The sequence below is a fragment of the Polypterus senegalus genome, chromosome 6, assembly GCF_016835505.1.
Source record: "Polypterus senegalus isolate Bchr_013 chromosome 6, ASM1683550v1, whole genome shotgun sequence".
Classification (NCBI taxonomy): Eukaryota; Metazoa; Chordata; class Cladistia; order Polypteriformes; family Polypteridae; genus Polypterus; species Polypterus senegalus.
Genome location: NC_053159.1, coordinates 132,664,879 through 132,677,447, shown reverse-complemented (window position 1 = coordinate 132,677,447; position 12,569 = coordinate 132,664,879). Strand labels below are relative to the sequence as shown.

General features: G+C 36.4%; 1 protein-coding gene across 1 annotated transcript; it reads right to left on the bottom strand.

Moving 5' to 3' along the window:
* Positions 1-1,889: 1,889 nt before the first annotated feature.
* Positions 1,890-7,101, bottom strand: med31 (mediator complex subunit 31). The gene is made up of 4 exons (XM_039757225.1): positions 6,983-7,101; positions 6,156-6,230; positions 3,112-3,208; positions 1,890-2,694 (listed from the first exon to the last, which is right to left on the bottom strand). Exons 1-4 carry the CDS (start codon positions 7,002-7,004, stop codon positions 2,502-2,504), a joined length of 387 nt encoding a protein of 128 aa, XP_039613159.1. The 5' UTR covers positions 7,005-7,101; the 3' UTR covers positions 1,890-2,501.
* Positions 7,102-12,569: the final 5,468 nt, after the last annotated feature.

Sequence of the window (12,569 nt, the reverse complement as noted above, 5' to 3'; positions counted from 1 at the left end):
ATAGTAACAAAATATCTACAGTACGTCAGTGGTAAGTAATCAGGTTTAGCTAGGTGGTAACCCTGTAGTTGCAGTTTTTTGTAAACCAAATTCTGTATTTTAGTAGAGGTTGGGAGCATGTGTTGATAGCACGTTCCCACACCTACAGGCTTTGGACCCAAGTGCAGCTGTGCAGTGGGCGACACCTCAGCACTACATTTTAACAGGACAATGGTTTTTGCTTTTTTTTTATTGTGGCTGGAGTGCTAATCCTGCCATTAACCCCGAGGTTTTCCCTGCAAGTTTAGTAGTTGTAGAATCCTACCTTAATTAAGCGTATTATTTCATGGGTTCCATTTTTTATCTGGTTAAACCAGAAATTCAAACGGGTTTGTGACATTTTCTAGGATTATAGTAAGCAGATGTGAGTTGTTGCATGGGAATGAAAGTGGAATCCTATCTCAGTCTTCTAAATGTTACTATTTATGTTCTAGTCTTTAATCTTTTGCTCAACAATGAACACACAGGTAAATAAGATATTGAAGTAGCAATTTCTTTTAGCATTCACTTGTATGGTTATTTGGTTTGAGTGGGTCACCTAAGCAATCAACAGCACTGCACAATGTCTTCCTTTTTCTAATTGAGCTTGTTTCTCAAAAGAGGGCTCCTCACTCTGCTCTTCCAATTGTGCTTGTCTCACCAAGGAGGATGCTCTACCAATTACACTCTCTTCAAAAAGGGGGCAATTTGAATTGTCTTTAAATGGGTTGTCAATTTAATTAGGGAAAACTGGGTTGTAGGACCTTAAAGGTTGAGAAATACTGCATTAGCTTACTATAATAAGAGGTTATGAGCACTGCCACTTCATACACGGCATGCTGATTAGCTATGTGCCCGGCTTTGATTTCAAAACAAGCTGTAAAGGATCCCTCCCCATCCTGTGTCATAGTGTGACTCCATTAAAGATTTATTACTATATACAATGTTCATCTTTTTTTCTTGATAGAAGAAAAAAGTGCCAAGGATCTGCACCGATACCTGAGAATCTGCATTCGGAGCTGCAACTTCAAACAATGGAATAAGCCAGTCCTATGGTGCGACTTTGTGCCATGGCCTGCGTGTGCCCCAAGATTGGAACTTTATGAGCATAATGACCCATACTTTGGATCCTTAGAAGAGCACAACAGCTTCTAGCTTAGAACTATTTTGTAGCATTCATTCCCATCTGTCTTTTGTTGCTTTTTTGGCACAGTGGTTATAGCACATTTTTGGCCACAATCATTGCTCTACCATGGCATATACTTCCTTAGCCCTCAGGGACATTTAAAAGACAATTCCCCCATTACAATCCACTCAAAACTTATTCACTTTCTCATTCCCCATTGACATTAATAGATTTCCTAGTGTTTGATGAAGTTCCTGAACATTTCCATGATTTCACCAAGCTATTCTTTGCTAGTTGTCAGTACTTGGATATGTTAAACAGTGCTGCCTTTGCAGAAAAAAAGTTAATTGCAGTATAAGCAAGACATTGAGGGGAAAAAACTTGATATTTAAAAGGTATGGTAAACAAATATCTTGTGAATCTAACTCACATAACTGCTATGACATGTTGAAGAACACCCTCCTTAAAAGAATGAGGTAGAAACACTATTGGGCAACTAACACAATCAAATCACTTCGAAATCATACACATGAGATGGAAAAACATGCATTTTTCATAAATTAAACCACCTCAGACAACCAGCCAAGTCACATATGCACGTTCACACTAAAACAGAGAAATCTAAAAATTGTTAGATTATTAGAAAAAAACATTGTTAACAGACTTTACAACAGAACAGATTTCTTCCAGGTGTCCTTACAATTCCTGTAGAGAGTTAAATAAAAAAATGACCAGTATTAAAAAGTTAAATTAATTGTTTTAAATTTATTTCATCATAACATCTATTCCTAAGAATGCCAACGTTTGCATGACGTATCTTGTTTTCATTATTCCCTGAAGCAGCAATTATGTCAGAACTATAATAAAGTCAGAATACACTGCAAAGTAAGCAAAACAAATGTAAAAAAAAATAATCATTTAGAGGTGTGTACCAACAACAAAAGGTAAACTTAATTAAGACAACATACTGTTAACCAAAGCGTAACTTGCATAGTACATTAAAAAGCAGACAATTTGTGGACTTAATATGGCATACTGAAGAAATGACCTCAGAAACAGTAAGAATTACTAATGGAAACTCCTTCAACCACAGAGGTTAGACTATGAATTTTATTTTTCCAAAGCAAGTCGCAAAACAGAATATGATCTTAAAATAATAAAATTTCAAGTCTATGAATGAAATCTTTGCTACTTCATGTGCTCTCTATCTTGCTTTCTTTCCAGGATGGTACTATGGGTTCTTCAGTAAAACTATTACTTAATAAAAGCCTCTGGAAAATTAAGCTTTAATAGCCAAAATGAAATCCATTCCTGTTTGGCTGGAAAAGTTCCGACAGTCCTAGCTGGTGGTTCTCGTTCATTTGGATGCTGTGTTGCTCTGCAGATGCTGTTCAGCAAGTGCCTGCTGTAGACGCATGCGCTTCCGTGAATAGTGCTGCCAGTGAAGTAACTGCTGCTCGTCAATGAACTTGGCACACTGTGCATTGACCAGCTCTTTACGAAAATGTTCATACTGAAGCAGCTCCAGCATATGTAGGCATTGTGGATACCTGACCAGAAAGAGAAAAGAAGTGACAGTGAGCTTGTGTAATTGATGGGTCACATTCAACATGTCTACTACAATTAGTATGTCTGTGGAGCTCAGTTGAATAAAGGATCCTAGCAGAAAGTTGGTAAGAAACAATGTCTATAGAGTGAAGGCAATGAGATCAACTAATTAGTTTACAAAAAACCAACTGGGTAAAGCAAAATCTGGACCTATAGATTTATTTTGTATAAAACACAATACAAATGAACTACAAAAAAAAAGACTCAAAAACAGTTGGTACTGTCAGTGACTAACAGATTAATATACTATGACAAAAGATATTTTTATTCCATTACCTTTTCAAATATAAAATCCACTCAGTTTCTAAATTAATTGCCATTAAATTCAAGTTACACTGCTTAGGATCCAGACTACTTACTTTAAATATTTGGCATACTCAGGCTCTTTCCAATAAAGGAGGTATTTCAAGTAGTTCACAAATGTCTTCTCGCGGAAGAAGCCTCTCTGTGCAAGAACTGCATCCAAGAAAAGATCATTTAGTGTGCTAGAAGTGACAAACACTTTTTGGTTGCTGACATCAGTGTGCTGTAACATACATACCACAAAAGAGCAAAATACACAGATACCTGGAGTGACATTTCACACAGAGTAGCATCACGCCATTTTCAATAATTATTTCATTTCAGTAAGTCCATTTTTTCTTGATCTTGGCTGTGATTTTTGGTTTCAAATGGTTGCTTACATAAAAAACAATTCTTACTGATTTAACTAAGACTTGTTCTTGTCCGTTTCACTTTTTAGAGAAAATTAATAAAAATAATATATTAACTGTAGTAGATTAGTATGCCTCAGCTTATACTTTTCATTTTTTTCTAAATAATACATTTAAACAGCTATTTTATTAAGACACCTTGATGCAAAATCATGATAGCTCCTCTACTTATCAGTATCCACTATTGCTGTTACAAGTTTAAGAAAAATAAAAAGTGGCATTTAAGGGGTTTAAAGATGAACAAAACAGCAAAATAAATTGAGAAAAACAATATGGTGATTGAGTTATGCCAGCAGGAATCATCTTCTTGAAGTAAATGTAGACTGCTTCTCTAATAATCCATACAAAATGACAGCAGGAAAAAAACATACTCCATTAATAGCGAAAATGGCATCCAATTAAGAAAATGATTACAACAAAACCTTACAGGCACAGTGGGTGCCCAGGACTCAGATTAAGGAATTGGCTATATCCTGTTGGACATTCTTGTAAGGATTAATTCATGGAATGTTTTCTTATCTGCACCAATTTTGTAGGCTTGATACAAAATGACCTTAAACCTTTCTGCGGCCATTATTAACTTGACTTTTTTAAACATTATTTATAGGCTTTACAAACAGTCACGCTATATTAGAACAAAGAGCAGCTTTGTTTAAGTATAAAAAATGACTTGTAACAGGAGATGAAAACTTCACTGCTTCTCTGAAAACCCAAACTGAGCCTAAAAGTACAAAGAAAGGAGTGTTTATTCTGACAATTTAACCAGCAACAACAAAAGGATTAAAGAACACTCTCCACTTGCCATATACTATGAAACTATTAAATTGGAAACAATAATGTTGCGTAGATTGAAATATAAATGAACTTACAAGCAGGTTTTATTTTCTAACTGATTTTTCCAGTTTACAGCCAAGCAAATTCAATGCCTACTCTGGCAAGATTTGGCACAAGGCAACAACTAACCCTGAACCGATGTCACTAATGAACACACCTATAATACACCACATTCTGCCAATTAACCGAGCCACATCTGAAAGGTTAAAAAAATAAACACATGCACAGGGAGAATGTTAAATTTCAAAAAAGGAAATGCCTAGGACTAAGCTGCAGGAGTAATACTTATTACTTTTTAGGAGATTGAAAGCCCCTTTACACATTACATTAGATTTGTACACATTAACATGTAAAAACAATGAATTTCAATAAAACTGTGGGAGAGTACTGAAAAATCCACAGGAAAGTAACTGTTTAGTTCCAAAAAAGGCTAAACAGGATGTGGTTACATATCAAGGATATATTAAAGTATGACGCATGACCCAAAATGAACATTTGGGGCATGAAAGTAAAAGGGGATAGCAGCAAATCTGAAATAATTTACTGATTACAGTTTGACACATACAGAACAAATTAGTCAAGAGTAGAGAAGACATACATGCATAGCATTTAAAGCCATGTAACTGCAGCTGAAAGATCCAGCAGATTCAGAAGATAATTGTAACAGATCACTTAATACTCAACCAAAGCAAAACTAATCAACTCTGCTTTTAAGTATCCAACAAAAGAATCCAGCATCTCCAACAGATTAAAAAAAATGTTTTGAAGCAGAAACTTAAATATGGAGTTCCTAACTAGTATTCTGTCCAATTTTCTGGTTGAATCTACAAATAACAGTACCTTGATAAATCAAACATCTGATCTTTCTTTACTATCTCTATAACTGATTTGGTAGGGTAAGGATTCAACACCATCTTTCTGTGTCAAAAAAGGTAATACAGTAGTGGGCGAGTACATCGTCAGTACCACTTTTACATTTGTATCAAAATTTCAAATATAAATTATGGTTTGAAAATTCAATACCAAACTAAAAACGTTAAATATCTCCCGTTGTGATGTATTTGATGCCTACTGCAAAACTACAAGATTATCACATCGTCATTTCCTGTTCCAGGAACAGCATACACATATTTCTGTTTGGATAGCTTCAGTTATCAAAAGCGAAACAGTCTTTTGTCTGTTGGCAATGAACAGCCTTTGATGTTTACCATGCGAGCTTACCTGCTAACCTATCAGCATTTGGCTCCACCCTTCCATTCTACTAGATGAGACACGTGACGACATGAGTGCTCTTAAAATCAGAGCACAGGAGTGTTGGATTATAAGGGCTGAGATTGTTATGATAAGAGTTTTGATTCGTTCAGGCCAAACCAAACACTCAAAGTGATGCAATCATGCAAAAAACTGCCCTAAGCCTCTTTTAAGCCCACTGTAAGGCTTACCGTAACCGTATATTACAATTAATACACTTGTGCCACAAATAATCTTTGACAACTGAAAACATACTTTATTTTTATGTCTGGTCTTTTCCATTCCAGTAAGTAGCTCATAATCCAGTAATAAATGTCTGTTCTGGAATTAAACTCACTGAGTACATCGTCAAAGACGTGTCTGGCCAGTTTTACATTCTCTGACTTTCATAGCTTCTTCCCTTTTATAAATCTCAAGCACACATGTATTCACAAACAAAAAACAAAACGCAGTGACAACCTGCAAACTTCACACAAAATATATCCAATCCCAATGAAAATTACAAGTAATCCGCTTGCAATCATGCCCCCACCCCAAACTACACTTTTTACTATCTTAAAAGATTTCCGGTCGTCATATGAGGATAATCAGTTCTTTTCACTCACAGTTGAGGTAGTTGGGGTTGGCGAGACACTGAACGAATTCCAGCTCCAACTGAAAACGGACTGCAGACGGGTCCTCTGAAGAAGAACATGGTAGATAACATGAACAGAGATTCAAATTAGTGCAGTGTTAGGCAACATTTGTGAGCACATTTAGTTTCGCCTAAAGCTTAATAAAGAAATCTCTGTACAATACATCCATTACTGTAATATTTTTTGGATTCAAAAGAACAGTTTCCTTTTCGTTATTAAACTGAAGTGGAGACCAATCAATATTGGTATGTCCAAAATAAACATTTATTTCAAACTTTTCTAACCATATGTATATATAGTATTCCCTGTAAGATTAGACAAAATCGTACAAAATGCACTGGATATAAAACCATATACAAGCCAAATACAGTGAAAATCAATTTCAATAACTAAACGGACCATCAAAGTCGTACATAAAAAACACGACAGTTAATGACAAGATAATTCTCCCTGCCTTTATTACTGCTTAGATTACATTAAAATATAACATTAAAGCCATACGTAAACAAATATCAGACACGTGTGTACTTTAGTAAAGTATAGACAAACATTTATAGTTGAACGTAAACTATTCTATTTGTTAAAAAAAACCTGCAAAATCCATAGCAATGAGTTTTAAATTGTACCCGTTTTATTTTTGTGAAATGAATGCAACAACGGTGCAAATCGTTTAATGCGCTTAAAAATACAAGACACGCATTTACACTAACAAAATAAACAAATTATCATGCTGCTAACACCTTATTAGCCGCGACCTTGCCTTCCTTATTTCAGGACATTCGAGTAGTTTTCCTCACCTAATTCCATAGAGCTTGCCATTTCAGAATCGTGATATTATTTACACAGCAAAAAAATGAATAAACAACAAACACTACGAAACAGGAACACTATAGGACACCTTTGAGAGAAACACCGATCTTGGAACTATTGGGTAGCAGGAAGTGACGTACATTATGTTGCGCTTATAAGTCATAAGAGTGCGACCGCAATCCTACGGTCTAGTCATAGACATAAGTAGACGCCGCATTCACTGTGTTGCCCAGTCGACACGATACGTCAGCGCATCCGCCATATTGCGAGTGGCAAAAGTGCCATCTAAACTAATACAGGTTGACGTGGAAACCGGGTTTTCTGATGAAAAAACAATAACGTTTACAACAGTACCGTTTACGTACAACAGATTTTGGCGAACCGTTTAAATGCAATTATTTATATCCATTTATACACTAATAATGGCAATTATTAAATAATATTTTTTCCATTTATACACTAATAATGGCAATTATTAAATAGTAATAATAATAATAATATTATTATTATTATTAAGTAATTCCTCCCATATAAATAACATTTCTTTGACTGCCTATATTTCTAGACTTCATCCTGTTCTTACGCAACATAGTACTGAAGTATTGGTTAATTCCCTAGACACCTCACATATAGATTATTGTAATGCTATTCTACCTGGCAACCTACAAAAACGTATCCATTGCTTACAACTTCTTCAAAATTCTGCTGCCAGGATAATAACCCGTTCTAAATCTACTGCACATATTACACCTATTCTCTCTCAACTTCACTGGCTCCCTGTTCACTACTGAATACAATACAAAATACCACTCTTAACGTTTAAAGCTCTCCACAGTCTTGCTCCCCCCTACCTCACTGATCTCCTACAGACTTAAACTCCCTCTCGCTCATTCAGATCCTGTAATGTGAGAGTATTCAGTCTGGCAATATGGTGCAGCCTTAGTTTGTGGAAGACAGACACAACTAAAGACATGAGCATGAAATGATGGTTGTCAATTTCAAACTGTGATTCCTCAGTGTACTCCTTGAGAAAAAACACATCATCTGAACCAATCTCAGCCCGAACAACCTGATTGAACAAAGATACACTGACAGCTTGCCCTAATGTCGACTGTCAGATAACACGCTCAGCTACTTTGATCACCTTGACTGTACCGTCAGAAGGAATCATCAAACCTCCTTTGTTTTTTAATGTGAGCAAGTGGTAGCTTTGATCATATGATGCTGGTACAGCATCTGTTACCAAACCAGCATGGCACATATCACAGGACAGCTTTCTGAAAATCCCGTCTAAGGGCTACATCCCACTGCTTCCTGAGGAGGATTTCTTTGGGAAACCTTCAGAGTTTGAGAAATGTTAACAGCTAACAACAATCTGCATAGTTAGTGACTAAATACGTTTAGCCAAAACATTGTTTGGAGGCACACTTGAGAACATAAATGAATAGCTTTGCTAGCTTAGCCTGGCGTAGCTAAAGTTAAGATTATAAAACGGATTTTCTAATAGCCAAATATAACCAAAACAATTATTCAGCCTTACCTATAAAATTTAATCCCCCGGGATCTGGTTTGGAGGGTACAGCGGTATGCCCAAGCAGCATATGCATGAGGCATCTTTATCCATTACTTCACTCCACAGCAGTGCCACTCGCAATATGGCGGCGACATTGACATACAATGCTGCTGGTCATGCAGCGTCTAGTAATTCTATGTCTATGAGCAACACGGTCAGGTGATGTCAAGTGATATGGGAGATGCGCATTTTGTATGTCGTTTTCTAGTCTAAGCAAAAAAAAAAAAAAAGATTTTATGCAAAAGATATGTAACGCAAAAAAATCGCCAATTATGCTTAAAAGTGTATAAGATATATCATATACATTACCAATAATCTGAGGAGAGGAACTGGAATCAGAATAATTTTGTGTAGTTTTCACAGGAACATGAATGAGAGCGATGTTTGACTTTGAGAGCAGTTGTGAAAACACCCAGCAGAGCACAGATGCAGTTAATCCTCACTCCTGTTTATTTGAAGTACAAAAAAATTGTGTTCATTTTTTGTAGTTATGGCAATGGCTAGGCAGCACTCTCTCAGTTCCAGGATATGGGCTTGAATCATCACCAGTGTCAGTTGTGTGGAGTTTATGTGTTCTGTCTGTACCACTAGGATTTTTGCTGGATATTCTAGGGACATACAAATTTGGGTATAGTATATGGTAGACAAATGTCATCCATTATGCTGTTTTCTGCCTTAACACCTGTTGTTGCTGGCAAAATACAACAGTCCTATAATGGGAGTGACCATGCTCAGATCATTATTAATATGGTTTAATCTTGTTATACAGTGGCCATATTCTTCTTCATGAAATGTAAACTGTGTTAGACTAATTTCATTAAATGTAAACTCTGTTAGATTATTCTGATTAGTATAGCCATTAACCCATTATTTTTAATTTACGATGCCTTAACTATGGCAGTACAGTGATGCAGTTCAACCCAATACAATTTTTTTGTCCCAAGAAGGTAATTTGGTTTGTCAGCAGGTTTTAAAAGACACCATGACATAACATTAAAAACACATCAACAAAGAACACAGCCATCAAACATAAAGTTAGTACAAGTAATAATTATAGTATAACATTAGATCATACCTATTACATATAAAAATAAAACCAACTTTAAGACTTGACTCATGATTGATTCAAATGATATCTATTCAGCCCATGATTTAAGTCTGTGGATGTAAAGTTGAACTTATTTAGAAGACTAATAGCAGTTGGTATGAAGGAATATATACATTTTTTGCTTTGTAGTTGATAAAAGCAAGCCTACCTCCCCGCCATTCTCACCTCATTGCACAGGGGCACCATAGAGAGTGTTCTGACCTGCTGCATCACTTTCTGGTTTGGGAACTGCTGTGTCTCTGACCACCGGGTTTCACATCGAATAGCGCACACAGCAGAACAGATCATCGAGACCTCTCTGTCTTCCATTAAAGATATGTTTATCAAGCATTGCCGCTTGTAATGCCTATAGCATTGTGGAGAGGAAGTCCCACCCTTCCCACAATATATTTGCCCCACTTGTATTTGACAGAAGGTTCTGTAGCATCCAAACCAGTTCTCTCAGGTTCTGCAACAGCTTGTACCCCTTAGCTCTGGACTCTGTGCTGCCTTCTTTCTTCTTTGGATCTACTCCTAGTCATTTAGTGACATGCAGCACAAGTGTTACATTTACTACTACTATTGTTCTTTATTATTAGTTGTTGCTATCATTTATTTACAGTATCTGTTTTAATTTATCACTATCTATTCATTTACCTATTATTTATTTCTTTACCTATTATAGTATAGTATAGTACAGTTCTTTATTTTTTCTTGTAATTGTCCTGTGTTTACGTATATGTTGCACTGTGGTCCTGGGGAACACTATTTCATACCAAAGTATGCTGCAATACTAAGTATGGATGGTATGACAATAAAGTCACTGTCGACTTCTCCTTGGAACTTTGAACCTGTGACCTGATAGCAACAACTGGAATTGAGAATATAGTGGGTGAGTCCGACTCCTGTCTGACATAATACATTATGCTTTCTGTAATAGTTGCTTTTTAAACAAGTGTGCCAGATTTGACCATTGATGCACTATTAGTTCTGTAACTGATTATTCATTGCTTAGTTTTTGTAACATTTAGGTGTAGAACAGACTCATCCCACCAGTTTACAAAGTCATCTGCCACTGGAGAATGGCTGTTTGCATGGTTGGCTTTGGGATCTCACAACTGGCACTTGGACTGCATTTCTGCAGGATGTCATTCTGGCTTCCAGTGATCAGTGAGAGAGACTGAGACAATATATACTACGATTGTACTATTGATTGAATGCATGATTCCCAAGGTCATTTTGATGCCTTTAACACCATGCATATAACCTTTATTTAATGTAGTGCCCTTTGATGGCAGACTCTTTAAAAGGTACTTGAAATTCACAAATACGTTGCAATTTGCATGCATTTGGTACATTTGAAGCTCAAGTGGTTTTATAAGAAGAGTCAAATGCAAATCAATTACATTTTGAGATTTAAGTATTTCATAGCACTGCAATGTTTGTAAATATGCAAATATAGTGGACACTGAAGCATATGATAATCCAAGTGAAATAAGTGTGTGAGTCTAAAATTCTTTAACATTTTATGACATTTCACTTGACTATAATTTTTGACTAAATCCCCTAAAAGTAAGCATGAAGAAAATATCAAATAAATTTGTTTTATATGTGTACAGGTATAGGATGGGAAGAAGTTATGTCTCTGTATTTCCGTTAAGTTCTTACTCTGTGGTGCAATGGTTAGGCCAGCTGCCTCTGGGATCCAGGGTCCTGATTTTGAATTGTAGGCATTGTTGTTGTCTCTGTGGGTTTTCCTTCCACATCCCCAAAGGCACATGAGTAATGTTAACTAGTGACTCAAAACTGATCTCATATGGGACTGAGAATGCATGTGTGTGTATCCTGCAAAGGACTGGTTGTCCTTCCCAGATTGGTTCCTGCCTTGTGCCCAAGGCTGCCAAGATAGCCCAAGATAGTCCTAGCCTGAATTGTAATAAGTGGTTTTGAGAATGTATGCATTTTACCTTCATTGTTGTCTCAGCTTTCATTGCAGTTGTTGCATATTATTTGTGATTAGTGTGAAGGCCTCATATGTCAGGTATCTAGGACATAAGGAAATGTCCATATTATAGGTTTATAACTGTCACATGTACAGATTACAGTGAAATTCTTTCTTACATCTGCTAATCAAAAATTGTGTTGCAAGTTTCTGTTCCATTAGGCACAATCATCACTGGCACTAGTGCCACAATGGATGAGTATCTCATTATTACTCCGTCATATTTAGATTTTACTTCTATGACTCAGATGAACAACAACAACAACAACATTTATTTATATATCACATTTTCATACAAAAGTAGCTCAAAGTGCTTTACATAATAAAGAATAGAAAAATAAAAGACACAGTAAGAAAATAAAATAAGTCAACGTTAATTAACATAGAATAAGAGTAAGGTCCAATGGCCAGGGTGGACAGAAAAAACAAAAAAAACTCCAGACGGCTGGAGAAAAAAATAAAATCTGTAGGGATTCCAGACCATTGGACTGCCCAGTCCCCTCTGCCATGTTGCCATGTTCAAATAATTTTGTGATATTAATTTATCTTATTTGCATTGGTGATGGACAGGTTGACAGATGAGATTAGATAGCAGTCCCCGTGGACTATGATGTTTGCTGATGACATTGTGATCTGTAGTGACAGTAGGGAACAGATTGAGGAGTCCCTGGAGAGGTGAAGATATGCTCTAGAGAGGACAGGAATGAAGGTCAGTAGGAACAAGACATAATACCTTGTGTTAATGACAGGGAGGTCAGTGGAATGGTGAGAATGTAGGGAGTAGAGTTGGTGAAGGTGAATGAGTTTAAATACTAGGGATCAACAGTACAGAGAAACGGGGATTGTGGAAGGGAGGTGAAAAAGAGTGTAGGCAGGGTGGAACGGGTGGAGAAGAGTATCAGGAATGACTTG